Source organism: Bos javanicus, chromosome 23, assembly GCF_032452875.1.
Source record: "Bos javanicus breed banteng chromosome 23, ARS-OSU_banteng_1.0, whole genome shotgun sequence".
Taxonomy (NCBI): domain Eukaryota; kingdom Metazoa; phylum Chordata; class Mammalia; order Artiodactyla; family Bovidae; genus Bos; species Bos javanicus.
The window spans coordinates 409,370-436,703 of record NC_083890.1 but is presented as its reverse complement, the minus strand read 5'-3'; the positions used below and the strand labels follow the sequence as shown (position 1 = coordinate 436,703).

The following is a 27,334-nucleotide window of genomic DNA, read 5'->3' as shown; positions in this document are numbered from 1 at the left end:
ACTCATAAATAATATTTCATGAAACTATTGAGCCACAATGGAGTCATAAAGTGTTGAAAGTATGAGATGGAATAGAGGGATGAATTAAATTAAGATTACATACTAAAACCATCTTTACTGCCCATCCAGCTATTTTTTCCTTCTACACTTTATATTAGTACATTCCAGGCATGAATGGAGAAATAGAGGCATACTATTTTTGATGAATATTTTGAAATCATATGTCAAGAGATTTATTTGAGAAGCTAACTCAGTTCAGTTCAGTCACTCAGTTGTGTCCAACTCTTTGAGACCCCATGGACTGTAGCACACCAGGCTGCCCTGTGCATCACTAACTCCCGGAGCTTGCTCAAACTCATGTCCATCGAGTCGGTGATGCCATCCAACCATCTAATCCCTGTCGTCCCCTTCTTCTCCTGCCTTCAATCTCTCCCAGCATTAGGGTCTTTTCCAGTGAGTCAGCTCTTCACATCAGGTGGCCAAAGTATTGGAGATCCAGCTGCAGCATTAGTTCTTCCAATTAATATTCAGGACAATTTCCCTTAGGACTGACTGGTTTGATCTCCTTGCAATCCAAGGGACTCTCAAGAGTCTTCTCCAACACCACACTTAAAAAGCATCAATTCTTCGCTGTTCAGCTTTCTTTATAGTCCAATTCTCACATCCATACATGACTACTGGGAAAACCATAGCTTTGAATATATGAACGTTTCCTGGAAAATTAATGTCTCTGCCTTTTAATATGTTGTCAAGGTTAGTCATAGCTTTTCTTCCAAGGATGCCATGATCTTCGTCTTTTGAATGTTGGGTTTTAAGCCAGCTTTTTCACTTTCCTCTTTCACTATCCTCAAGAGGCTGTTTAGCTCCTCTTCATTTTGAGCCTTAATGTAGTATCATCTGTGTATCTGAAGTTATTGATATTTCTCCCGGCAATCTTGATTCCAGCTTGTGCTTCATCCAGTACAGCATTCCACTGATGTACTCTGCATATAAGTGAAATAAGCAGGGTAACAATATACAGCCATGACATACTCTTTACCCAATTTGGAACCAGTCCATTGTTCCATGTCCAGGAGGGGACTAATGGAAAGATAATCAATCAAAAATGGTTTTGTGATTATGTGCTTTAAAAAATGTTTGATTTCATTTTAGAAATTACAAGTCATTACTTTGTTTCACTAAGGTGTCGTAATGATAGTAATCCCTCTTAGTTATTTTATTTAATGTATAAATTGTGAACAAAATCACAAACTGAAAAAGTCTTAGTAAGCTTAGAAATCAGGAACTTTTTTTTTCCCCTAAGATTAGAGCAGTAAGAATCTGCAAGGAAAAACCATCAAGATGCTCAAAATGATAAAAAAAAAAAAAGAACACTTCTATAGCTTTTATTGTGCCTCCTCATATCTCTGATCATTTATTTAATACTTTAGTCATATATATTTATATTTATATATAATGCCTTGGAAAAGATACTTTGGAAACAAAATACTACAGTGTAAAAATTACTGCACCACAATTTATAATTGATGCTGCAAAGCCTTGAAAGAATATCAAGCCTCACAGTAGATATTTAACTACCTATCGAGTTCTCTGAGCAAACTAACCATAATTAATCATTCTTTTCTAATAATGTCACATAACTAAAGAAGTTTCACTGGTACAAATTATGACCTCATATATTCTCTGCATAGTCAATAAAGCAGAAACAGATGTTTTTCTGGAACTCTCTTGCTTTTCCTATGATCCAACGGATGTTGGCAATTTGATTTCTGGTTCCTCTGCCTTTTCTAAAACCAGCTTGAACATCAGAAAGTTCACAGTTCATATATTGCTGAAGCCTGGCTTGGAGAATTTTGAGCATTACTTTACTAGCATGTGAGATGAGTGCAATTGTGCAGTAGTTTGAGTATTCTTTGGCATTGCCTTTCTTTGGGATTGGAATGAAAACTGACCTTCTCCAGTCCTGTGACCACTGCTGAGTTTTCCAAATTTGCTGGCATATTGAGTGCAGCACTTTCACAGCATTATCTTTCAGGATTTGGAATAGTTCAATTGGAATTCCATCACCTCCACTAGCTTTGTTCATAGTGATGCTTTCTAAGGCCCACTTGACTTGACATTCCAGGATGTCTGGCTCTAGGTCAGTGATCACACCATTGTGATTATCTGGGTCATGAAGATCTTTTTTGTACAGTTCTTCTGTGTATTCTTGCCATCTCAATATCTTCTGCTTCTGTTAGGTCCCTACCATTTCTGTCCTTTATCGAGCTCATCTTTGCATGAAATGTTCCTTTGGTATCTCTGATTTTCTTGAAGAAATCCCTAGTTTTTCCCATTCTGTTGTTTTCCTCTATTTCTTTGCATTGATCACTGAAGAAGGCTTTCTTATCTCTTCTTGCTATTCTTTGGAATTCTGCTTTCAGATGTTTTTATCTTTCCTTTTCTCCTTTGCTTTTCGCTTCTCTTCTTTTCACAGCTATTTGTAAGGCCTCCCCAGACAGCCATTTTGCTTTTTTGCATTTCTTTTCTATGGGAATGGTTTTGATCCCTGTCTCCTGTACATTGTCACGAACCTCATTCCATAGTTCATCAGGCACTCTATCTATCAGATCCAGGCCCTTAAATCTATTTCTCACTTCCACTGTATAATCATAAGGGATTTGAATAGGTCATACCTGAATGGTCTACTGGTTTTCCCTACTTTCTTCAATTTCAGTCTGAATTTGTCAATAAGGAGTTCATGATCTGAGCCACAGTCAGCTCCTCGTCTTGTTTTTGCTGACTGTATAGAGCTTCCCCATCTTTGGCTGCAAAGAATATAATCAATCTTATTTCAGTGTTGACCATCTGGTGATGTCCATGTGTAGTCTTCTCTTGTGTTGTTGGAAGAGGGTGTTTGCTATGACCAGTGCATTTTCTTGGCAAAACTCTATTAGTCTTTGCCCTGCTTCATTCCATATTCCAAGGCCAAATTTGCCTGTTACTCCAGGTGTTTCTTTCTCTTTTTTTCTTTCTTTTTTTTTAAGTGGTTAACATTTTTTTTTTCTAATTTTATTTTTAAACTTTACATAATTGTATTAGTTTTGCCAAATATCAAAATGAATCCATCACAGGTATACATCCAGGTGTTTCTTGACTTCCTACTTTTGCATTCCAGTCCCCTATAATGAAAAGGACATCTTTTTGGGGTGTTAGTTCTAAAAGGTCTTGTAGGTCTTCATAGAACCGTTCAACTTCAGCTTCTTCAGCATTACTGGTTGGGGCATAGACTTGGATTACTGTGATATTGAATGGTTTGCCTTGGAAACGAACAGAGATCATTCTGTCGTTTTTGAGATTGCATCCAAGTACTACATTTCGGACTGTTTTGTTGACCATGATGGCCACTCCATTTCTTCTGAGGGATTCCTGCCCGCAGTAATAGATATAATGGTCATCTGAGTTAAATTCACCCATTCCAGTCCATTTCAGTTCACTGATTCCTAGAATGTCGACATTCACTCTTGCCATATCTTGTTTGACCACTTCCTATTTGCCTTGATTCATGGACCTGACATTCCAGGTTCCTATGCAATATTGCTCTTTACAGCATCGGACCTTGCTTCTATCACCAGTCCCGTCCACAGCTGGGTACTCTTTTTGCTTTGCCTCCATCCCTTCATTCTTTCTGGAGTTATTTCTCCACTGATCTCCAGTAGCATATTGGGCACCTACTGACCTGGGGAGTTTCTCTTTCAGTATCCTCTCATTTTGCCTTTTCATACTGTTCATGGGGTTCTCAAGGCAAGAATACTAAAGTGGTTTGCCATTCCCGTCTCCAGTGGACCACATCCTGTCAAATCTTTCCACCATGACCCACCCATCTTGGGTTGCCCCACGGGCATGGCTTAGTTTCATTGTCCTAGTGTGATTAGATTGACTAGTTTTCTGTGAGTATGGTTTCAGTGTGTTTGCCCTGATGCTCTCTTGCAACACCTACCATCTTACATGGGTTTCTCTTACCTTGGGCATGGGGTATCTCTTCACGGCTGCTCCAGCAAAGTGCAGCCATTGCTCCTTACCTTGGACAAGGGGTATCTCCTCACTGCCACCCTTCCTGACCTTCAATGTGGGGTAGCTCCTCTAGGCCCTCCTGCGCCCGCACAGCCATGGCTCCTTGGACGTGGGGTTGGTCCTCCCGGCCACCGCCCCTGGCCTTGGTCGTGCAGTTGCTCCTCCTTGTTGCCACCCTTGGCCTCAGGCTTAGGGGCATAGGGTAGCTCCTCTGGCCCGCTGTCCCTGACCCTAACCTCTAAGATTAAGAGCAAGACAAGTCCAATCTCAAAGGTTTATTCAACATAGCATTAGAAATACTAGACACAATAATTAGAAAAGGGAATAAAATGTATCTAAATTATATAGAAAGTATTAAAACTCTCACTTTGCAGTTGATAGGATAATATACATAAAAAATCAGTAGATAAATAAAGAAAACGTATAGCTATATAATGAAATATTACTCAACCATAAAAAGGAATGAAATTTTGTCATTTGCAAAAACATGGATGGACATAGAGGATATTACACTAACTGAAATAAGTCAAATGGAGAAAGACAAATACTGTATGATTTTGGTGTGTAAAAAATCAAAAATCTATTAGAACTCATTAAAAACTTCAGTATACTTATAGAATACAAAACTAAAATACAGAAATCTGTTGGATTTCTATACATCAAAACTGAGAAAACAGAAAGAGAAATTAAGTAAACAATCCCACTTACAATAAAATCAAAAAGAACAAGATACCTAAAAATAAGATTATAAGATATTGATGAAAGAAACTGACGATGACACAAACAGTTGGAAAGATAATCTATGTTCATGGATTGCAAGAATTAATATTGTTAAAATGATCACACTCCCGAAGGCAATCTGTAGATTCAAGGCTGCTGCTACTGCTGCTAAGTCACTTCAGTCGTGTCCGACTCTGTGTGACCCCATAGACAGCAGCCCACCAGGCTCCCCGTCCCTGGGATTCTCAAGGCAAGAACACTAGAGTCTGTTGCCATTTCCTTATCCAATGCATGAAAGTGAAAAGTGAAAGAGAAGTCGCTGAGTCCTGTCTGACTCTTAGCGACCCCATGGACTGCAGTCTACCAGGCTCCTCCATCCATGGGATTTTCCAGGCAAGAGTCCTTGAATGGGTTTCCATTGCCTTCTCTGATAGATTCAGTGCAATCCCCATCAAGTTACAATGGCTTTTTTTGTTTATCTAGAACATAAAATATTAAAATTTGTACAGACACACAAAAGACTGAATAGTCAAAGCAATCTTGAGAAAGAAGAACAAAGCTGGACTTACCATAGTCCTAGACTTTAGTCTATACTACAAGCTAAAGTAATCCACAAAGGATGAAACTGGAACAAAGAGGCAATTAGATTAATGGAACAGAACTGGGCACCCAGAAATGTATCCACACTTATTTGGGCAATTAACCTAAAACAAAGGAGGCAATAATATACTGTCAGTAAAAGAGCACCTCTTCAATAAATGGTGTTGGGAAAACTAGACAACTACATACAAAATAATGAAACTAGACTACTCTCTCACACCATTCACAAAAATACATTAAAAATGTATTAAAGACTTAAAAGTAAGACTTGAAACCATAAAACCTCCAGTAGTAAACAAAAGCAGTAAACTCTTTAGTTTTAGTATATTTATTTTGAGTGTATCCTCATACAATGGAAGTAAAAGCAAAAGTAAACAAGTGAGACCACATCAAACTAAAAAGCTTTTGCAAAATTAAGGAAACTTTCAGGAAAATGAAAAGGTCACGTACTGAATGGCAGAGTATATTTTAAATTGATATATCTGATAAGGGGTTAATATTCAAAATATGCAAAGAACTGATATAAATTTAAAAAGAAAATATAATAAATGACCTGATTAAAATATAGGCAGAAGTTCTGAAAATACTTTTTTCCTCAAAGAAGATATACAGATGGCCAATCGCACATGAAAAGACCCTTGCCATCTTTAATCATCAGAAAAATTCAAATCAAAAGAAAAGTGAGATATCTCACACCTGTCAGAATGGCAATTATCAAAAATATATAAAATTACAAGTGTTAGTGAGGATATGGAGAAAAATTGAATCCTCATAATCTGTTGGTGGGAATGTACATCAGTGCAGCCACTATGGAAAACAATATAAAGATTACTCAAAATATATATATTTTTTAATCTACCATTTTATCCAACAATTCCACTCTTGTGTGTTTATCTAAAGAAAAGAAAACTAATTTTCAAAAACAAAAAAAAACAAAAAAAAATAGACTTGTATGTTCAGTGTAGCCTTATTTGTAATTATCAAGATACAGAAGCAATCTAATTGCCCATGCATGCTAAGTCACTTCAGTTGTGTTAAACTTTTGGCAACTCTATAGACTGTAGCCCAATAGGCTCCTCTATCCATGGGATTCTCCAGGCAAGAATTCTGGAGTGGGTCACGATGTCCTCCTCTAGGGGATCTTTCTGACCTAGGGATCAAACCCGTGTCTCTTACATCCCCTGCATTAGTAGGCAGGTTCTTTACCACCAATGCCACCTGGGAAGCCATCTAAGTGCCCATCAGTAGATAAATAGATAAATAATATGTATAGATATATAATATAATATTAGTCGTGAAAACGGAATAAAATTTTGCCACTTGCAAATACATGGATGGACCTAGAGGATATTATCCAGACTGTTATAAATCAGAGAAAAACAAATACTGCCTAATTTCACTTACACGTGGAATCTAAAAAACAAAACAAATGAACAAACATAAGTGAAACAGAGTTATAGACACAGAGAAGCAACAGGTGTGGGATGGGAGAAAGAAAAAACAATAGGTGAAGGAGATTTCAGAGATTCAAACTTCCAGTTGCAAAACAAGTGACTCCTGGGCATGGAATACAGAGTTAATAACTTCGTAGTAACTTTGTATGGTGACATATCATAACTTGACTTACTGTGGTGAACATTTTGAAATGTAGAGAAATATTGTCTATGTGACATATCAGGAAATAACATTGTGTTCTAGGTTAATTATATTTCCAAAACAAATAAACTCATAGAAGTGATCAGATTTGTGACTACCAGAAGCAACAGGTGGCTGAGGGTGAATTGGAGGAAAGTAGTCACAAAGTATAAGCTTCCAGTTATAAGATAAATACTTAATATGTAACATACAATTTAATACACATAATTTACACTGTTACATGTTATATATGAGAGTTACTAAGAGACTAAATACAAAGAGTTCTCCTTACAAGGAAAGACTTTTTTATATTTATTTAATCTTGTATCCATAATTGATGATGATCACTAGACTTATTTTATTTAATGATGTATATGTCAAATTATCATGTTGCACACCTTAAACAGAACTGTATGTTGATTACATCTCAATAACACTGGAAGGAAAACAGTGCCAAGGACACTCAAGAACACCTGCAATTTGTCTCAGTACTGGACTTCTACCTCCCTCTAGTGATAGCTTTTAGCAGCTAACCATATACAGATAAGCACAGCTTTAGTTTGCAGCACCAACCATAATCTTTTGAAAAGAAATTTTGCAACGTTGCAGTTTTATTTTTTTGTCTTTATAAACTCCTGCCTTTTCTCTGCCAATAAAGTTAGCTTTGCTTGATTTAGCATATTCTTTGATTTTGCTTTTCTCTAGCAGTGTCAGTATTATGAATTACTTTAATTTTGAAAATATTTTACAAATTCCTCCAATAAAATTTGTGTTGTTTTGTCATAAAAATGTTTATTGAGCAAATAATGTGTTATATTTCATGACCTTAATCATGATAAAGACTTTTTTAAACTTAATTTTTAACTGAAAGATAATTGCTTTGCAGAATTTGTCATTTTCTGTCAGATATCAATAAGAATCAGCAATAGGTACACCCATGTCCCCTCCTCCTGAACCTGCCTCCCATTTCCCTCTCCTTCCCATCCTTCTAGACTGCCACAGAGCCTCTGCTGTTTTAGTTCCCTGAGTCATACATCAATTCCCATTGGCTATTTTATATATGCTATTGTAAATATCAATGTTACTGTACCAATACATCTCACCCTCTCCCTCCTCCCATCCCCCTGTGTCCATATATCTGTTCTCTATGTCTGTTTCTCTATTGCTGTCCTAAAAATAAATGCATCAGTATTTGGATTTCATACATATATGCATCAATATACAATACTTTTCTTTCTCTTTCTGACTTACTTCACTCTGTATAATAGGTGCTAGACACCTAAAAAAGAAACAAAGATACATAAAGCAAAAATCAGATGAAATACAAGGGAAAAGAAAAAAATCATAGTGAGACATATTAACATTTAGTATTCTTGAGAATATTTTATAAACTGCAGAAAAATAGAATAGGAGCATCTTGAATGATGTCATTAATAATTTAGATGTAATAAATTTATATTTATATTAATATATATTAATATTTTATCTTACACAAATATATTTAAAATTTTGTATCTCATACATACTTCAGCTGTCCATTCAGTTCAGTTCAGTCACTCAGTCATGTCAGAGTCTTTATGACTGCATGGACTGCAGCACACCAGGCTTCCCTGTCCCGGAGCTTACTCAAACTCATGTCCATTGAGTTGGTGATGCCATCCAACCATCTCATCCTCGGTCATCCCCTTCTTCTCCTGCCTTCAATTTTTCCCAGCATCAGGGTCTTTTCAAATGAGTCAGTTCTTGACATCGGGTGGCCAAAGTACTGGGGTTTCAGCTTCAGCATCAATCCTTCCAATGAATATTCAGGACTGATTTCCTTTAGGATGGACTGGTTGGATCTCCTTGCTGTCCAAGGGACTCTCAAGAGTCTTCTTCAACACCACAGTTCAAAAGCATCAATTCTTCCGGGCTCAGCTTTCTTTTTAGTCTAACTCTCACATCCATACATGACTACTGGAAAAACTATAGCTTTGACTAGATGGATCTTTAGCAAAGTAATGTATCTGCCTTTTAATATGCTGTCTAGGTTGATCATAACTTTTCTTCCAAGGAGCAAGCATCTTTTAATTTTATGGCTGCAGTCACCATCTGCAGTTTTGGAGCCCCCAAAAATAAAGTCTGTCACTGTTTCCATTGTTTCCCCATCTATTTGCCATGAAGTGATGGGACAAGATGCCATAGTCTTAGTTATCTGAATATGGAGTTTTAAGCCAAATTTTTTTCTCTCCTCTTTTACTTTCATCAAGAGCCTCTTTAGTTCTTCTTCAGTTTCTGCCATAAGGATGGTGTTATCTGCATATCTGAGGTTATTTATATTTCTCCTGACAATCTTGATTCCAGCTTGTGCTCCATCCAGTCCAGCATTTCTCATGATGTACTCTGCATATAAGTTAAATAAGCAGCGTGACAATATACAGCTTTGATGTGCTCCTTTCCCGATTTGGAACCAGTCTGTTGTCCCATGTCCATTTCTGACTGTTACATCCTGACCTGCATACAGATTTCTCAGGAGGCAGTTCAGGTGGCCTGGTATTCCCATCTCTTTGAGAATTTTCCACAGTTTGTTCTGATCCACACACTCCACATAGTCAAAGGACTCTTGAGAGTCCCTTCTATTGCAAGGAAATCCAACCAGTTCATCCTAAAGGAAATGAGTCCTGAATATTCGTTGGAAGGACTGATGTTGAAGCTGAAACTCCAATACCTTGGCCACATGATGCGAAGAGCTGACTCATTTGAAGAGATCCTGATGCTGGGAAAGACTGAAGGTGGGAGGAGACAGGAAAGACTGAAGGTGGGAGGAGACAGGGACGACAGAGGATGAGATGGTTGGATGGCATCACCGACTCAATGGACATGAGTTTGAGTAAACTCTGGGAGTTGGTGATCGACAGGGAGGCCTGACATGCTGCAGTCCATGAGGTCACAAAGAGTTGGACAGCACTGAGCGACTGAACTGAACTGAACACATCCAAAGGCTATGGCATAGACAATAAAGAAGAAGCAGATGTTTTTCTGAAACTCTCTTGCTTTTATTTAATTTGAATGTCTTGCAGATATTGAGTGGCCCTTTTGAAAGCATATCTATATTAGTGATTTACCTTAGAACACCACCAGCATGATCAATATTTTTCCTGTCCTAAGAAAATCACAGAAACATTTACATCAGTTGTTACAAAACAAAGACATATTAAGTATAAGTATCTTTCTTGTGCAAACATACAAGTAATTATAGATGACTGCTCTATGTGCTTTAGGAAATTGTGGGCTGCCAGGAAAAATCTCTATCTATTCTGTGGATTTTTTGTGTTAAGACTTTTAAAGAGTGTAAATGTAAATAAGGGAAAAAATGTAATCGTCATCCAAAGGCCAAATGATAAAGCTATTCTTCATAAATAGAGATGAAGCTACTTTCTACTCATCTTTTGTAATATTTGCCTATTAGTAGTGATTGATATGAGTCAACATGTATCTACACTGGGTGAAAATAGTCTTCTTTGTGTTAATTTAACAACTCAGTGCATATTTATTTAATAAATACTGTATTGCTGATCCTGTTCACAGCAACAATTTTCTCACTCTTCACAGTGTCCACACTGTTCGTTTAACCCAGGGTAGGCAAGGCTTGAGGGCTGGGAGGAGACTAGCGAAGCCATAGGAACTACAAGCACATTTATTCTCTCCTGGCTGGCACAGTGGCCATAACATTATTCACTCCTGGTTGATGCAGTAGCTGTAGCACTAGACACGCTATATTCTCTACTCTCATGGATGACCCAACTGTGATGCAGCAGTAAATGCCACCACTTTCTAGGTGAGCTGATATATCCCTACAGCCCAAAGTAGTTCGTGACCAAGTGAGTACCTCCTGATGAGCATGTGCAGTGCTATAAATGATCTCAGCTGTTACATAGTCATTATTTGCCAATGTGGGACAAGAGAGCCTGGACACACCATTTTGGTTAATTTGCTCTCTCCCTGCAAATACTCTGTGGAAGACACTATGATAAACACCACAAGGCAACAAAAAAGTGATTAACTTGCTTTTCAGGAACTTAAATTCTGAAAAGAGAAAATTATAGAAAAATAAATATGGTATATGTTTAGATATCCACAGTAGCAGTGAGAAGAAAACAATGGGCTATGAAAATTCAGAGGGTAGAGAGTTACTAATGCTCAGTGATAAGGAATCTGCTTGCACTGAAGAAGATATAGGAGATGTGGGTTTGATCCTTGGGTGGGGAAGATCATTGGAGGGGGGCACAAAAACCCTCTTATTCTAACCCTCATATTCTAGCCTGGAGAATCCTATGGAGAGAGAAGACTGACAGGCTACAGTCCATAGCATCACAAAGAATCTTATATAACCGAAGAGACTTAGCATGCATGGAGGGTTACCATATGCTTGGTAAGAGTAGGAAAATCTTTTGAAATTATGTAATTTCAATGGCCTTTTGAAGTCAGTAGCATTTTAATAGATGGGAATACGACAAGGGAAGGGAATTCAGGAGACTGGAGGCCCCAAAGACATGCATCTGCCCCTCCATAGCTATTCTAGCCATTTGCTGTAGGACACGCACATACATACAAAGAAACAAGATGAAACAAAACTTGCTTGCCTCCGGTGGGATGCTTGAGCTCTTGAGTCATGAGCAGGACATAAAGATGACTGAAGCTAAATTTTTACAAGCTTGGCAGAGGAACAATAGCTCAGGTGCTGGAAAAAAAGACACCTGTGGCAAATATCATTCATCTCCCAGGTACAGCCCCAGGTGGATACCAGGATAAAAAGCTGGGACCAGGCACTGCCCATTGCTGCACTGAGAAATTCTAACTGTGATGTTAACTCTTAATCTTCCAGAGGAGAGATGAGGATAAGATGTTAATACAAGGAAATCTTCTCTCCACACCCTAATAGTTATGAGTGTTCATGTGTATATTTTATAGAATGGTTGGAAGATGAACTTATAGAAGTCTCACTTTAGTAAAACAAAAAGAGTAAGAGGTTTCACATAGGATACAAAGATAAAAATTAATGCACCAATCCAGAAGATCCAGCATTTCACTAGTAGGAGCTCAAGAAATTGAAAACAAAAATGAAGCACTTCCCAGAACTGGAGAGCATAAGCTTCCAGATGGAAAGAGCTTATTAAGTACCCTGCACAAGGAGTGAAAGGAAGTGAACATATGAACACAGAATTGGAAAATTTCAGAACATTAGAGAAAAGTTGTAAAAAGCATCTAGAAAGGGGGGAAAAATGAAATGAGACAAAACGAAACTAGGTAACATACAAGAGCAAGAATTCCCAACATCATAGGTATATAATGATAGAATACATTGAATCAAAGAATGGGAAATTTTGAATGAAAATAATTTTCAGCTTAAACGATTTTTTTTTTAATCATGAGACATGGCATGCAGGATATTCCCCAACCAGAAATTCAACCCATATTCCATGCATTAGGAGCACGCAGTCTTAGCCACTGGACCTCCAGGAAAGTCCCAGCCTTCTCCCAGTGTAAGATTTACTCTCAGCCAAAACTCCCAGTATAAGTTTAATACTCAGCCAATCAGTCAAATGTAAATCTAGAATTTTAAATTTTGTAAATGTTCAACACAATATCACATATGTAGTATTCTTTCAAAAATATCCAGTTGGAATATAATTATGAGACTAATCAGGCAAATTAAGAATATTGGACAGTCTGAAAAACAACTTATCCGGACTACTCAAAAATTAATGCTACAGAAAATAATAAATGGCTGGAGACTATGATAGTTCCAAAAAAACTAAACAGATTTGGTGACTAAATACTATTCATGAATTTTCATTGGATTTTGATTTTAAAAAATACTTGTAAAAGGTTGCTTCCATGTTCTAGCTATTGTAAATAGTGCTGCAGTGAGCAATGGGATACCTGTGTCTTTCAATTTTGGTTTCCTCAGGGTATATGCCTAGGAGTGGGATTATTTACAATATCTAGAACATGGAAGCAGCCTAGATGTCCATCGACAGGTGAATGGATAAAGAAGGTGTGGTACATATACACAATAGAATACTACTCAGCCATATAAAGGAACACATTTGAGTCAGTTCTGATGAGGTGGATGAACCTAGAACCTATTATACAGAGTGAGGTGAGTCATAAAGACAGATAAATATTGTATTTTAATGCACATATATGGAATTTAGAAAAATGGTACTGAAGAATCTATTTACAGGGCAACAATGGAGAAACCGATATAGAGAATAGACTTATGGACATGGGGAGAGGGGAGGAGAGGATGAGATGTATGAAAAGAGTAACATATTACCATATGTAAAATAGATAACCAAGGAGAATTTGCTGTATGGCTCAGAAAACTCAAACAAGGACTCTGTATCAACCTAGAGGGGTGTGTTGTGGAGGGGGATGGGAGGAAGTTTCAAAAGAGAGGAGATATATGTATATCTATGGCTGATTCATGTTGAGGGTTGACAGAAAGCACCAAAATTATGTAAAGCAATTATCCTTCAAAAAAAAAAAAAAAAAAAAACCTGTAAAAGAAAGCCCTGTTTTTGACAATAACAGAATTTTAACTACACACAGTAAATGGTATCACAGTAAATGGTATTATTAAATTATTGTGAGCAATTTTGAGGGAGCAATAGTACTATATCTATGTAGGGTAATATACTCAGGAGCTGGAAGCTGAGATGTTTAACGATGAAATGTCATATTCTTGGAGTAGACTTGTGAATGGTTTAGCATATATATATTGAGATAATACAGATGGGACAAAATTGACGTATCTAGATGAAGAGTAGATGAGTTCATTGTACTATTATTTAACTTTTCTGTATAATTAAAGTTTTCATGCCAAGAAAAGTAAAATAAAAAAGCTAGGTATGGAGGGAATATAAAACTAAAAAGGAGAGAAAGAGAGATAAAATATAGATATTTCTCTCCTATATACCTCTTATCAGAGTTTACTGAAAGCCATGTTTCAGGAAGAAATGAGAACAAGCAGAAGATGGAATGTGGTAAAATGGAACTCCACATGAACTGCAGGGGTGGGGGAGGTTTGGGGAAAATACTCTGCCTTCAGGCCTAGGAGTTCAACAGTCTAGACCAGTGCAATAATCTGGTCCTGAAGGAGGTGATCTCCATGGAGAACAAAAGGATATGAGAGATTATCTGATACTTGGGAATATGTGGAAATAGTATTGCTATATTAGTGTAACTATTGGAACAATTGAAGTAAAACAATTCTAAACATATAGAAAAATAAGAAAACAATAAAGTTAATGAGCAATGATTAACTTTAGAAGAAACAAGAAGATATGAAAATAAGGTAGAAATATTATAAACTCTTTGTCTCATTTGAGAATAATAATTAGTTATTACTCAGTAACAAGCAAAATTTAATGAAAAGTTATGATGCAACTATATTAGGAAGACATGTTTGGTGGAGTCTATAATAAAGTTCTAAAGAACTATTGTAAAGAATGAATGGCCAGTCAAGAGAAAGATGACTAACATTCGTAAATCAAGCAGCATAAATTTAAACATATTATTTAACACAAAAATAAATAAAATCACATTTATGGATGTGAGAATTGGACTATAAGGAAAACTGAATGCCAAAGAATTGATGCTTTTGAACTGTGGGGCTGGAGAAAAAAAAAAATCCTTTGGCCCTTGTGAGTCCCTTGGACTGCAAGGAGATCCAGCCAGTCCATCCTAAAAGAGACCAGTCCTGGGTGTTTATTGGAAGGACTGATGCTGAGGCTGAAACTCCAATACTTTGGCCACCTCATGTGAAGAGTTGACTCATTGGAAAAGACCCTGATGCTGGGAGGGGCTGGGGACAGGAGGAGAAGGGGTCGACAGAGGATGAGTTGTCTGGATGGCATCACCAACTCGATGCACATGAGTTTGAGTGAACTATGGGAGTTGGTGATGCACAGGGAGGTGTGGCATGCTGTGATTCATGGGGTCGAAAAAAGTTGGACACAAGTAAGCTACCAAACTGAACTGAACTGAAATACTAAAATACTACTAAAACAATAGGTGAAAAAGCTATATGAGAACTGGAAGTTGGAGAAGGAGAAGAAAAGTAGCTGTTGCGTTTTGGGGGAAAAAAAAATCCTTTGGCCCTATTTTAAAACAATCTGTATGCAATATTATATACAGACACTTTTTTTTTTTAATTCAATAGAAACAATTAGGAACTTGAAAGATCAAACTGAGGAACTGGTCCATACTTCAGAGCATAAATAAGATGAAATCAAAACCATTAACAGAAAAATACAAGAAAGGTACAAGAAAATAGAAATAATTGAGATCAGACTCAGAAAAAAACCAAACTATCATTATATATGAGTAAATCAAATGGGGGAGTAATAAAGAAGTAATGTTTTTAAGATATTCTTTGTTGATGAAAAATAGTAGCTCTCAGATTCAGTTCAGGTCGGTTGCTCAATTGTGTCCGACTCTTTGCAACCCCATGAACCGCAGCACGCCAGGCCTCCCTGTCCATCACCAACTCTCGGAGTTTAATAAAACTCATGTCCATTGAGTCGATGATGCCATCCAACCATCTCATCCTCTGTCGTCGCCTTCTCCTTCCGCCTTCAGTCTTTCCCAGCTTAAAGTTTTTTTCAAGTAAGTCAGTTCTTCACATTAGGTGGCCAAAGTATTAGAGATTCAGCTTCAGCATCAGTCTTTCCAATGAATATTCAGGACTGATTTCCTTTAGGATGGACTGGTTGGATCCCCTTGCAGTCCAAGGGACTCTCAAGAGTCTTATCAAACATCACAGTTCAAAAACATCAATTCTTTGGTGCTCAGCTTTCTTTATAGTCCAACTTTTACATCCATATATGACTACTGGGAAAACTATAGCTTTGACTAGATGGACCTTTGTTGGCAAAGTAATGCCTCTGCTTTTTAATATGGTGTCTAGGTTGTCATAACTTTTCTTCCAAGGAGCAAGTGTCTTTTAATTTCATGGATGCAGTTACCATCTGCAGTGATTTTGGAGACCAAATAAATAAAGTCTATCACTGCTTCCACTGTTTCCCCACCTTTTTGCCATAAAGTGATGGGACCAGATGCCATGATCTTCGTTTTCTGAATGTTGAGCTTTAAGCCAACTTTTTCACATCCTCTTTCACTTTCATCAAGAGGCTCTTTAGTTCTTCTTCACTTTCTACCACAAGTGTAGTGTCATCTGCATATCTGAGGTTATTGATATTTCTTTGGGAAATCTTGACTCCACCTTTTTTCATGATGTACTCTGCATATAAGTTAAATAAACAGGGTGACAGTATACAGCTTTGACATACTCCTTTCCTATTTGGAACCAGTCTTTTGTCCCACGTCAAGTTCTAACCATTTCTTCCTGACCTGCGTGTAGATTCCTCAGGAGGCAGGTGAGGTGGTTTGGTATTCCCATCTCTTGAAGACTCCACAGTCTGTTGTGACCCACATAGTCAAAGGCTTTGGCATAGTCAATAAAGCAGAAATAGATGTTTTTCTGGAACTCTCTTGCTTTTTAGATGATCCAGCGGATGTTGGCAATTTGATCTCTGGTTCCTCTGACTTTTCTTTTTTTTTTAATGTAAATTTATTTATTTTAATTGGAGGCTAATTACTTTACAATATTGTATTGGTTTTGCCATACATTAATATGAATCCACCATGGGTATACACATATTCCTCATCCTGAACCCCCTCCCACCTCCCTCCCCGTACCATCCCTCTGGGTCATCCCAGTGCACCAGCCCCAAGCATCCTGTATCCTGAATCAAACCTGGACTGGCGATTCATTTCTTATCTGATATTATGCATGTTTCAATGCCATACTTCCAAATTATCCCACCCTCTCCATCTCCCACAGAGTCCAAAAGACTGTTCTATACATCTGTGTCTGTTTGCTGTCTCGCATGCAGCATTATTGTTACCATCTTTCTAAATTCCATATATATGCATTAGTATACTGTATTGGTGTTTTTCTTTCTGGCTTACTTAACTCTGTATAATCAGCTCCAGTTTCATCCACCTCATTAGAACTGATTCAAATGTATTCTTTTTAATGGCTGCGTAATATTCCATTGTGTATATGTACCACAGCTTTCTTATCCATTCATCTGTTGATGGACATCTAGGTTGCTTCCATGTCCTGGCTATTATAAATGGTGCTACAATGAACATTGGGGTACCTGTGTCTCTTTCTTTTTTTTTTCTAATTTTATTTTATTTTTAAACTTTACATAATCGTATTAGTTTTGCCAAATATCAAAATGAATCTGCCACAGGTATACATGTGTTCAGAGAGGGTGTGGAGAAAAGGGAACCCTCTTACACTGTTGGTGGGAATGCAAACTAGTACAGCCACTATGGAGAACAGTGTGGAGATTCCTTAAAAAACTGGAAATAGAACTGCCTTATGATCCAGCAATCCCACTGCTGGGCATACACACTGAGGAAACCAGAAGGGAAAGAGACATGTGTACCCCAATGTTCATCGCAGCACTGTTTATAATAGCCAAGACATGAAAACAACCTGTGTCTCTTTCAATTCTGGTTTCCTCGGTGTGTATGCTCAGTAGTGGGATTGCTGGGTCATAAGAGGGTTCTATTTCCAGTTTTTTAAGGACTCTCCACACTGTTCTCCATAGTGGCTGAACTAGTTTGCATTCCCACCAACAGTGCAAGACGGTTCCCTTTTCTCCACACCCTCTCCAGCATTTACTGCTTGTAGACTTTTGGATCGCAGCCATTCTGACTGGCATGAAATGGTACCTCATCGTGTTTTTGATTTGCATTTCTCTGATAATGAGTGATGTTGAGCATCTTTTCATGTGTTTGTTCGCTATCTGTATGTCTTCTTTGGATAAATGTCTGTTTAGTTCTTTGGCCCATTTTTTGATTGGGTCCTTTATTTTTCTGGAATTGAGCTGCAGAAGTTGCTTGTATATTTTTGAGATTAGTTGTTTGTCAATAGCTTCATTTGCTATTATTTTCTCCCATTCTGAAGGCTGTCTTTTCACCTTGCTTAGAGTTTTCTTTGTTGTGCAGAAGCTTTTAGTTTTAATTAGGTCCAATTTATTTATTTTTTATTTTATTTCCAGTGTTCTGGGAGGTGAGTCATAGAGGATCCTGCTGTGATTTATGTCAGATAGTGTTTTGCCTATGGTCTCCTCTAGGAGTTTTATAGTTTCTGGTCTTACATTTAGATCTTTAATCCATTTTGAGTTTATCTTTTTGTATGGTGTTAGAAAGTGTTCTAGTTTATTCTTTTACAAGTGGCTGACCAGGTTTCCCAGCACCACTTGTTATAGAGATTGTCTTTTCTCCATTGTATATTCTTGCCTCCTTTGTCAAAGATAAGGTGTCCATAAATGTGTGGATTTATCTCTGGGCTTTCTATTTTCTTCCATTGATCTATACTTCTGTCTTTGTGCCCGTACCATACTGTCTTGATGACTGTGGCTTTGTAGTACAGCCTGAATTCAGGCAGGTTGATTCCTCCAGTTCCATTCTTCTTTCTCAAGATAGCTTTGGCTATTCGAGGGTTTTTTTTTTTGTTTGTTTGTTTGTTTGTTTTAATACAGATTGTGAAATTATTTGTCTAGCTCTGTGAAAAATACTGTTGGTAGCTTAATAAGGATTGCGTTGTATCTATAGATTGCTTTGAGTAGTATACTCATTTTCAATATATAGATTCTTCCGATCCATGAACATGGTATATTTCTCCATCTATTAGTGTCCTTTTTTATTTCTTTCAGCAGTGTTTTATAGTTTTCTATATATATAGGTCTTTAGTTTCCTTAGGTAGATAGATTCCTAAATATTTTATTCTTTTCATTGTAATTGGTGAATGGAATTGTTTCCTTAATTTATCTTTCTATTTTCTCATTATTAGAGTACAGGAATGCAAGGGTTTTCTGTGTGTTGATTTTATATCCTGCAACTTTTCTATATTCATTGATTAGCTCTAGTAATTTTCCGGTGGAGTCTTTAGGGTTTTCTATGTAGAGGATCATCTCATCTGCAAACAGTGAGAGTTTTACTTCTTTTTCAACTTGGATTCCCTTTATTTCTTTTTCTGCTCTGATTGCTGTGGCCAAAACTTCCAAAACTATATTGAATACTAGTGGTGAGAGTGGGCACCCTTGTCTTGTTCCTGACTTTATGGGAAATGCTTTCAATTTTTCACCATTGAAGATAATGCTTGCTGTTGGTTTATCACATATAGCTTTTACTATGTTGGGGTATGTTCCTTCTATTCCTGCTTTCTGGAGAGTTTTTATCATAAATGGATGTTGAATTTTGTCAAAGGCTTTCTCTGCATCTATTGAGATAGTCATATGGCTTTTATTTTTAAATTTGTTAATGTGGTATATTACATTGATTGATTTGTGGATATTGAAGAATCCTTGCATCTCTGGAATAAAGCCCCCTTGGTCATGGTGTATGATCTTTTTAATGTGTTGTTGGATTCTATTGCTAGAATTTTGTTAAGGATTTTTGCATCTATGTTCATCAGTGATATAGGCCTGTAGTTTTCTTTTTTTGTGGCATCTTTGTCAGGTTTTGGTATTAGGGTGATGGTGGCCTCATAGAATAAGTTTGAAAGTTTACCTTCCTCTGTAATTTTCTAGAAGAGTTTGAGTAGGATAGGTGTTAGCTCTTCTCTAAATTTTTGGTAGAATTCAGCTGTGAAGCTGTCTGGACCTGGGCTTTTTTTTTTTTTTTTTTTTTGCTGGAAGATCTCTGATTACAGTTTCAATTTCTATGCTTGTGATGGGTCTGTTAAGATTTTCTATTTATTCCAGGTTCAGTTTTGGAAAGTTGTACTTTTCTAAGAATTTGTCCATTTATTCCAACTTGTGCATTTTATTGGCATATATTCTAAAACCAGCTTGAACATCTGGAAGTTCATGGCTCACGCATTGCTGAATCCTGGCTTAGAATTTTAAGCATTCCTTTACTAGCATGTGAGATGAGTGCAATTGTGCAGTAATTTGAGCGTTCTTTGGCATTGCATTTCTTTGGGATTGGAATGAAAACTGACCTTCTCCTGTCCTGTGGCCACTGCTGAGTTTTCCAAATTTGCTGGCATACTGAGTGTAGCACTTTCACAGCGTCGTCTTTTAGGATTTGAAATAGCTCAACTGGAATTCCATCACCTCCACCAGCTTTGTTTGTAGTGATGCTTCCTAAGCCCCACTTGACTTCACACTCCAGGATGTCTGGCTCTAGGTGAGTGATCACACCATCATGATTATCTGGGTCATGAAGATCTTTTTTGTACAGTTCTTCTGTGTATTCTTGCCACCTCTTCTTAATATCTTCTGCTTCTGTTAGGTCCCTGCCATTTCTGTCCTTTATCAAGCCCATCTTTGTATGAAATGTTCCCTTGCTATCTCTAATTTCTTGAATAGATCTCTAGTCTTTACCATTCTGTTGTTTTCCTCTATTTCTTTTCATTGATCACTGAGGAATGCTTTCTTATTTCTCCTTGCTATTCTTTGGAACTCTGCATTCAAATGGGTATATCTTTTCTTTTCTCCTTTGCCATTTGCTTCTCTTCCTTTCATAGTTATCTGTAAGGCCTCCTCAGACAACCATTTTGCCTTTTTTCACTTCTTTTTCTTGGGGATGATCTCCTGTACAATGTCACAAACCTCCATCCATAGTTATTAAGGTACCCTGTCTATCAGATCTAATACCTTGAATCTATTTGTCACTTCCACTGTATAATCATAAGGGATTTAATTTAGGTCATACATGGTCTAGTGGTTTTCCCTACTTTCTTCAATTTAAGTCTGAATTTGGCAATAATAAGTTCATGATCTGAGCCACAGTCAGCTCCCAGTTTTGTTTTTGCTGACTGTATAGAGTTTCTCCATCTTTGGCTGCAAAGAATATAATCAATCTGATTTGGTTTTGGCCATCTGGTGATCCATGTGTAGAATCTTCTCTTGTGTTTTTGGAACAGGGTGTTTGCTATGACCAGTGTTCCCTTGGCAAAACTCTATTAGCCTTTGCCCTGCCTTTTCTGTACTTGATTGCCAAATTTGCCTGTTACTCCAGTTATTTTTTTTACTTTCTTATTTTGTATTCCAGTCCCCTATCAAGTAGAAGACATCTTTTTTTGGTGTTAGTTCTAGAAGATCCTGTAAGTCTTCATAGAATTGTTTAACTTCAGCTTCTTCAGCATTGCTGGTTGGGGCATAGGCTTGGATTATCATTATATTGAATGGTTTGCCTTGGAAACGAACAAAGATCATTCTGTCATTTTTGAGGTTGCACCCAAGTACTGCATTTCAGACTCTTATTGACTATGATGGCTACTCCATTTCTTTTAAGGGATTCTTGCCCACAGTAGTAGATATAATGGTCATCTGAGTTAAATTCACCCATTCCAGTCAATTTGAGTTCACTGATCCCTAAAATGTCTATGTTCACTCTTGCCATCTCCTGTTTGACCACTTCCAATTTGACTTGATTCATGGACCTAACATTCCAGGTTCCTATGCAATATTGCTCTTTACACCATCGGACTCTACTTCCATCACCAGTCATGTCCACAACTTGGTGTTGGTTTTGCTTGGGCTCTGTCTCTTCATTCTTCCTTGAGCTAGGTCTCAACTGATCTCCAGTAGCATATTGGGCACCTACCGACCTGGAGAGTTCATCTTTCAGTGTCCTATCATTTTGTCTTTTCTTCCTATTCATGGGGTTCTCAAGGCAAGAATACTGAAGTAGTTTGCCATTCCCTTCTCCAGTGGACCACGTTTTGCCAGACCTCTCCACCATGACCTGTCCATCTTGGGTGGCCCTACACAGCATGGCTCATAGTTTCAGTGAGTTAGACAAGGCTGTGGTCCATGTGATCAGATTGGTTAACTTTCTGTGATTGTGATTTTCAATCTACTGCCCTCTGATGGAGAAGGATAAGAAGCTTATGGAAGCTTCCTGATGGGATAGACTGGCTAAAGGGGAAGCTAGGTCTTGATTAAACTTGTTTTCAGATTAAATTAACTCAGAAATCTTAGTCAAAATTAATGTGGAAAAATACGCATATTTTGGTTTAAATTTATGAACACAATAAGGAGAGATTTGCAAGCCTCCAGACTGAAATGGAGTTATAAAATTGATAGGGTGGGATGGATGTACATTCTAAAGAAAGTATTGCACCAACAAAGATACAGAGCAGAAAAAATAAAGGTTTTCTTACAAGTTCAGAGTAATCGAGATGGATAGCAAGAGTTTAAAATAAAGTCAATGACCACAAAAGAAAACAAAACTAAATCACTAAAAGAACAACGTACAACTGGAATATATACTTTGTATACATTATACATTCTTTCCTTTCTCCTTTCATTTTTTTTAACAATAATTACTATACCTTTTTTACTAAAAGTTTAAGAATCCAGATTTCAGATTCAGTCTAATTATTATTATTATGGGAAGAAATAAATTCCAGTAGCATTGTAACAAATAGATTTTTGTCACCATTAGGTTATCATAACTATTCATATTCTCTCATCAGATCAGATCAGATCAGCCGCTCAGTTGTGTCCGACTCTTTGCGACCCCATGAATCGCAGCACGCCAGGCCTCCCTGTCCATCACCAATTCCCAGAGTTCACTCAGACTCATGTCCATTGAGTCAGTGATGCCATCCAGCCATCTCATCCTCTGTCGTCCCCTTTTCCTCTTGCCCCCAATCCCTCCCAGCATCAGAGTCTTTTCCAATGAGTCATCTCTTCGCATGAGGTGGCCAAAGTACTGGAGTTTCAGCTTTAGCATCATTCCTTCCAAAGAAATCCCAGGGCTGATCTTCAGAATGGACTGGTTGGATCTCCTTGCAGTCCAAGGGACTCTCTCATAGCATTTAACAAAATATTATGATTTTTAAAATTTGTCTTGAACAAAATTCTAAATAAATCCTTGAATAGGCATTGCTGCTTCAATGATATGTTGAGTTTGATTATTATATATTAAAATTTGGACCATGAAATATTACTCGACATTGCATACAAATTGTTTACCTAGTAAAATATGATGTAAAGTGACTAAACAAACATAAAAACTAAGTTAAGATCTCATTAATGAAAAACAGATTAATCAGTTACTCAAGCTGTTTGCTAATATATCTTTTTACCATTTTTGCCTCAGGGTTATGATGGCTATGGGGGTGAATATGATGATGAAACCTATGAGACTTATGACAATAGCTATCCCATCCAAGCACAAAGGTAAGGTATACTTTGTCTAAAGCATCCTTCTTGGGATGATTTTTTATCATGCTATTTTGTTTCTTGTATCTGAATATTAGTTACATTTTGTGAAAGTTTCCAGCAGTGGATTTAATTTATTGTCCTTCTGAATTATCAAATTACTTACTAGACTATGAGAAGTAAAAGATAATGATCTTACAATTGGTAATAATGAAATAGTAGTATGCAGTTTTAAAACTAGGTGATTATCATAACTAATCAACTCATTATGTGAGTTTATATTTTAAAAAATACTGTTAATATTAGAGTTTATTTTTAGTGAATTCATAATTAAGACAATAATAAAAACAAATCTCTTGTTCATTGGGGCTATATTGCCAGAAATTTAATTTTTATTTTTAAGACAAAAGATAGGAAAATATTGGTGCTGTGAAAAGAGAAAAAATCTTAAAACATCTTATGGAATCAAGAATTTATTTCTTTTAACTGATTTAAAATTTCCAACAAACAAAAGTATAAAACCAGACAGCTTCACAAACAAACTCTAAAAAACATTTAGCAAAGAACTAACACCTGTCCTTCTGAAATCATTCCAAAAGTCTCAGAGAAAGGAAAACTCCAAAACTCATTCTAGGAGGCCACTAGTACCCTGATACCAATACCAGACAAAGATACTGCAAAAAGAAAAGAAAAGAAAATTAATGGCCAATATCACTGATGAAAATAGATGAAAACAATCGTGTACAAAATACTAGCACGTTCCATTAAATCATCATACACCATGATCATGTGGTATTTATTCCAGGGATGCAAGGACTTTTCAATATCAACAAATCAATGTGTGATACACCACATCAACAAGTTGGAGAATATTAACCATACTATCATTTCAATGGATACATAAAAAGCTTTTTACAAAATTCAACACTCAGTTATGACAATAACTCTCCAGAAAGTGGGCATAGAAGGAGCATACCTCAACATAATAGAGGCCATATATGACTAACCTACAGCTAACTTCATACTCAATGGTGAAAAACTGAAAGCATTTTCTCTAAGATCGGTAACAAGACAAAGATTTCCACTCTTGCACTTTTATTTAACATAGGTTTGGAAGTCTTAGATTTGGAAATCAGAGAAAAAATAAAAGAAATAAAGGGAACACAAATTGGGGGCGGGGGAGTGAAACTGTCATCGTTTGTATACAATATGATACTATACATAGAAAATCCTAAAGATGCCACCAGATGGCTCAGTTCAGTTCAGTTCAGTCACTCAGTTGTGTCTGACGTTTTTCAACTCCACAGACTTCAGCACACCAGGCTTTCCTGTCCATAACCAACCCCTGGAACTTACTCAAACTCATGTCCATTGAGTCAGTGATGCCATCCAAACATCTCTGCTATCCCCTTATTTCCCCCCCTTTAATTTTTCCCAGCATCAGGGTCTTTTCAAATGAGTCAGTTCTTTGCACCAGATGGCCAAAGTATTGGAGTTTCAGCTTCAACATCAGTCTTCCCAATGAATATTCAGGACTTATTTCCTTTAGGATTAACAGGTTAGTTCTCCATGCAATCCAAGGGACTCTCAAGAGTCTTCTCCAACACCACAGTTCAGAAGCATCAATTCTTCTGTGCTCAGCTTTCTTTATAGTCCAACTGTCACATCCATACATGACTAATGGAAAAACCATAGCTTTGACTAGACAGGGACCTTTGTGGGTAAAGTAATGTCTCTGCTTTTTAATATATTGTCTAGGTTGGTCATAGCTTTTCTTCCAGGGAGCAAGCATCTTTTAATTTTATGGCTGCAGTCACTATCTGCAGTGATTTTGGAGGCCCCCCCCCAATAAAGTTTGTCACTGTTTCCATTGTTTCCCCATCTATTTTCCATGAAGTGATGGGACCAGATGCCATGATCTTAGTTTTCTGAATGTTGAGTTTTAAGCCAACTTTTTCACTCTTCCTTCCACTTTTATCAAGAGGTTCTTTGGTTCTTTGTTTTCTACCAGAAGGGTGGTGCCATCTGCTAATCAATGAATTTGGCTAATTGGTGTTTTGGGGTGCAAAATTAACACACAGAAGTCTGTTGCATTTCTACACACTAACAAAGATAAGAAAGGGAAACCAAGGAAACCATCCAATTGCTGCAAAAAAATAAATAAATAAAATATCCTGGTATAAACCTATCTAGGGAGCCAAAATACTTTTACTCTGAAAACTACAAGAGACTATAAGAAAATGATAAGAAAGAAAGAATGAAAGGAGGAAAGAAAGAAATGATTACACAAATGGATGGAGTAAAGATATATCAAGTTCTTGGATTTGAAGAATCAATATTGTCAAAATGGATATACTACCCATGGAAATCTACAGATTCAATGCAATTGCTCTCAAATGACCAATGCCATTTTTCACAGAACTAGAATTTTTTTAAATCTTACAATTTCTGTGGAGACACAGAAGACCTCAAATAATTAAAGAAATCTTCAAACAAAAATGGAGCTGGAAAAATCAGGCTGCCTGACTTCAGACTATACTACAAAGCTACAGTCATCAAAAGAGTGTGATACTGGCACAAAAACAGAAATAAAGATCAATAGAACAGGGTGGAAAGCCCAGAAATAAACTCGCACACCTATGGTCAATTAATCTATGATAAGGGAGGCAAGAATATATAATGAAGAAAAGACAGTCTCTTCAATAAGTGGTGCTGAGAAAACTGAACAGCTATGTGCAAAAGAAGGAAATTAGAACATTTTTAATGCCATACACAAAAATAAACTCAAAACGGATCAAAGATCTAAATGTAAGACCCGATATTATAAAATTATTAGAGGAAAATATAGGTAGAATACTATTTTATATAAATCATAACAATATACTTTCCCCTCTGTCTCTTAGAGTAAGGGACATAAAAATGAAAATAAACAAATGGGACCTAATCAAACTCAAAATCTTTTGCACAGAAAAAGAAACCCAAGCAAAGGAAAAGACAACCCACAAACTGGGTGAAAATATTTGCAAATTATGTGACCAGCAAGGGATTAATCTCCAAAATCTACAAACAGGTCACACAGCTTAATATCATAAAAGTAGCAATCCAAAATGGGCAGAAGATGCTCTTAAAGAGACATATCTCTGAAGAAGACAACAGATGGCTAACAGGTGAATGAAAAGGTGTTCGATATCACTAATGATTAGAGAAATGCTAATCAAAACTACAAGGATGTATCACCTCACATCAGTCAGAATGGCTATTATAAAAAAAACACCTATCAACAATAAATGCTGGAGAGGGTGTGGAGAAAAGGGAGTCCTCTTACACAATTGGTGGGAATGTAAATTGGTGAAACCACTATTGAGTATAATAAGAAAGTCCCTTAAGAAACTAAAAGAGCTTACTTCACTTTGTATAATAGGCTCCAGTTTCATCCACCTCATTAGAACTGATTCAAATGTATTCTTTTTAATGGCTCCAATACAATATTGTAAAGTAATTAACCTCCAATTAAAATAAATAAATTTATATTAAAAAAAGAAACTAAAAGAGCTACCATATTATTAATAATCCAACTCCTGAGCTTGTATCCAGAGAAAAACATGATTTGAATAGATGCATGTATTCCAATGCTTATTGCAATAGCCAAGACATGGAAGCAACATGAATGCCCATTGACACAAAAATAGATAAGTAGATAAAGAAAAATTGGTACATATATACAATAGAATATTACTCAGCTTAAAAATAATCAAATGATCTAATTTGCATCAACATGAATAGATTTGGAAATTATCATACTAAGTAAAGTAAGCCAGACAAAACAAACATCATATGGGACTGATTATAAACAAAATCTAAAATAAATTATACAAATGAATGTATTTACAAAACATAAACAGAATCACAGACTTAGAGAATGAATTTATGGTTACCAGGGGTGAAGAGTTGAGGAAGGGAGAGTTTGGAAATTTGGGATTGACATGTACACACTGCTGTATTTAAAATGGATAACCAACATGAAGACTCTTAAGAGTCCCTTAGATTGCAAGGAGATCAAACCAGTCAATCCTAAAGGAAAC

The 27,334-nt window shown here is 36.8% G+C and overlaps 1 protein-coding gene across 8 annotated transcripts in view; it reads left to right on the top strand.

Moving 5' to 3' along the window:
• The window catches only part of KHDRBS2 (KH RNA binding domain containing, signal transduction associated 2), a 750,813-nt gene that overhangs the window by 551,774 nt on the left and 171,705 nt on the right, over nucleotides 1-27,334 (top strand). For all 8 annotated transcript variants that reach the window (XM_061397774.1, XM_061397773.1, XM_061397769.1 and 5 more), the window contains exon 7: nucleotides 23,191-23,270. In XM_061397774.1, the coding sequence (XP_061253758.1) occupies nucleotides 23,191-23,270 (80 nt within the window). The remainder of the gene's footprint in view (nucleotides 1-23,190; nucleotides 23,271-27,334) is intronic.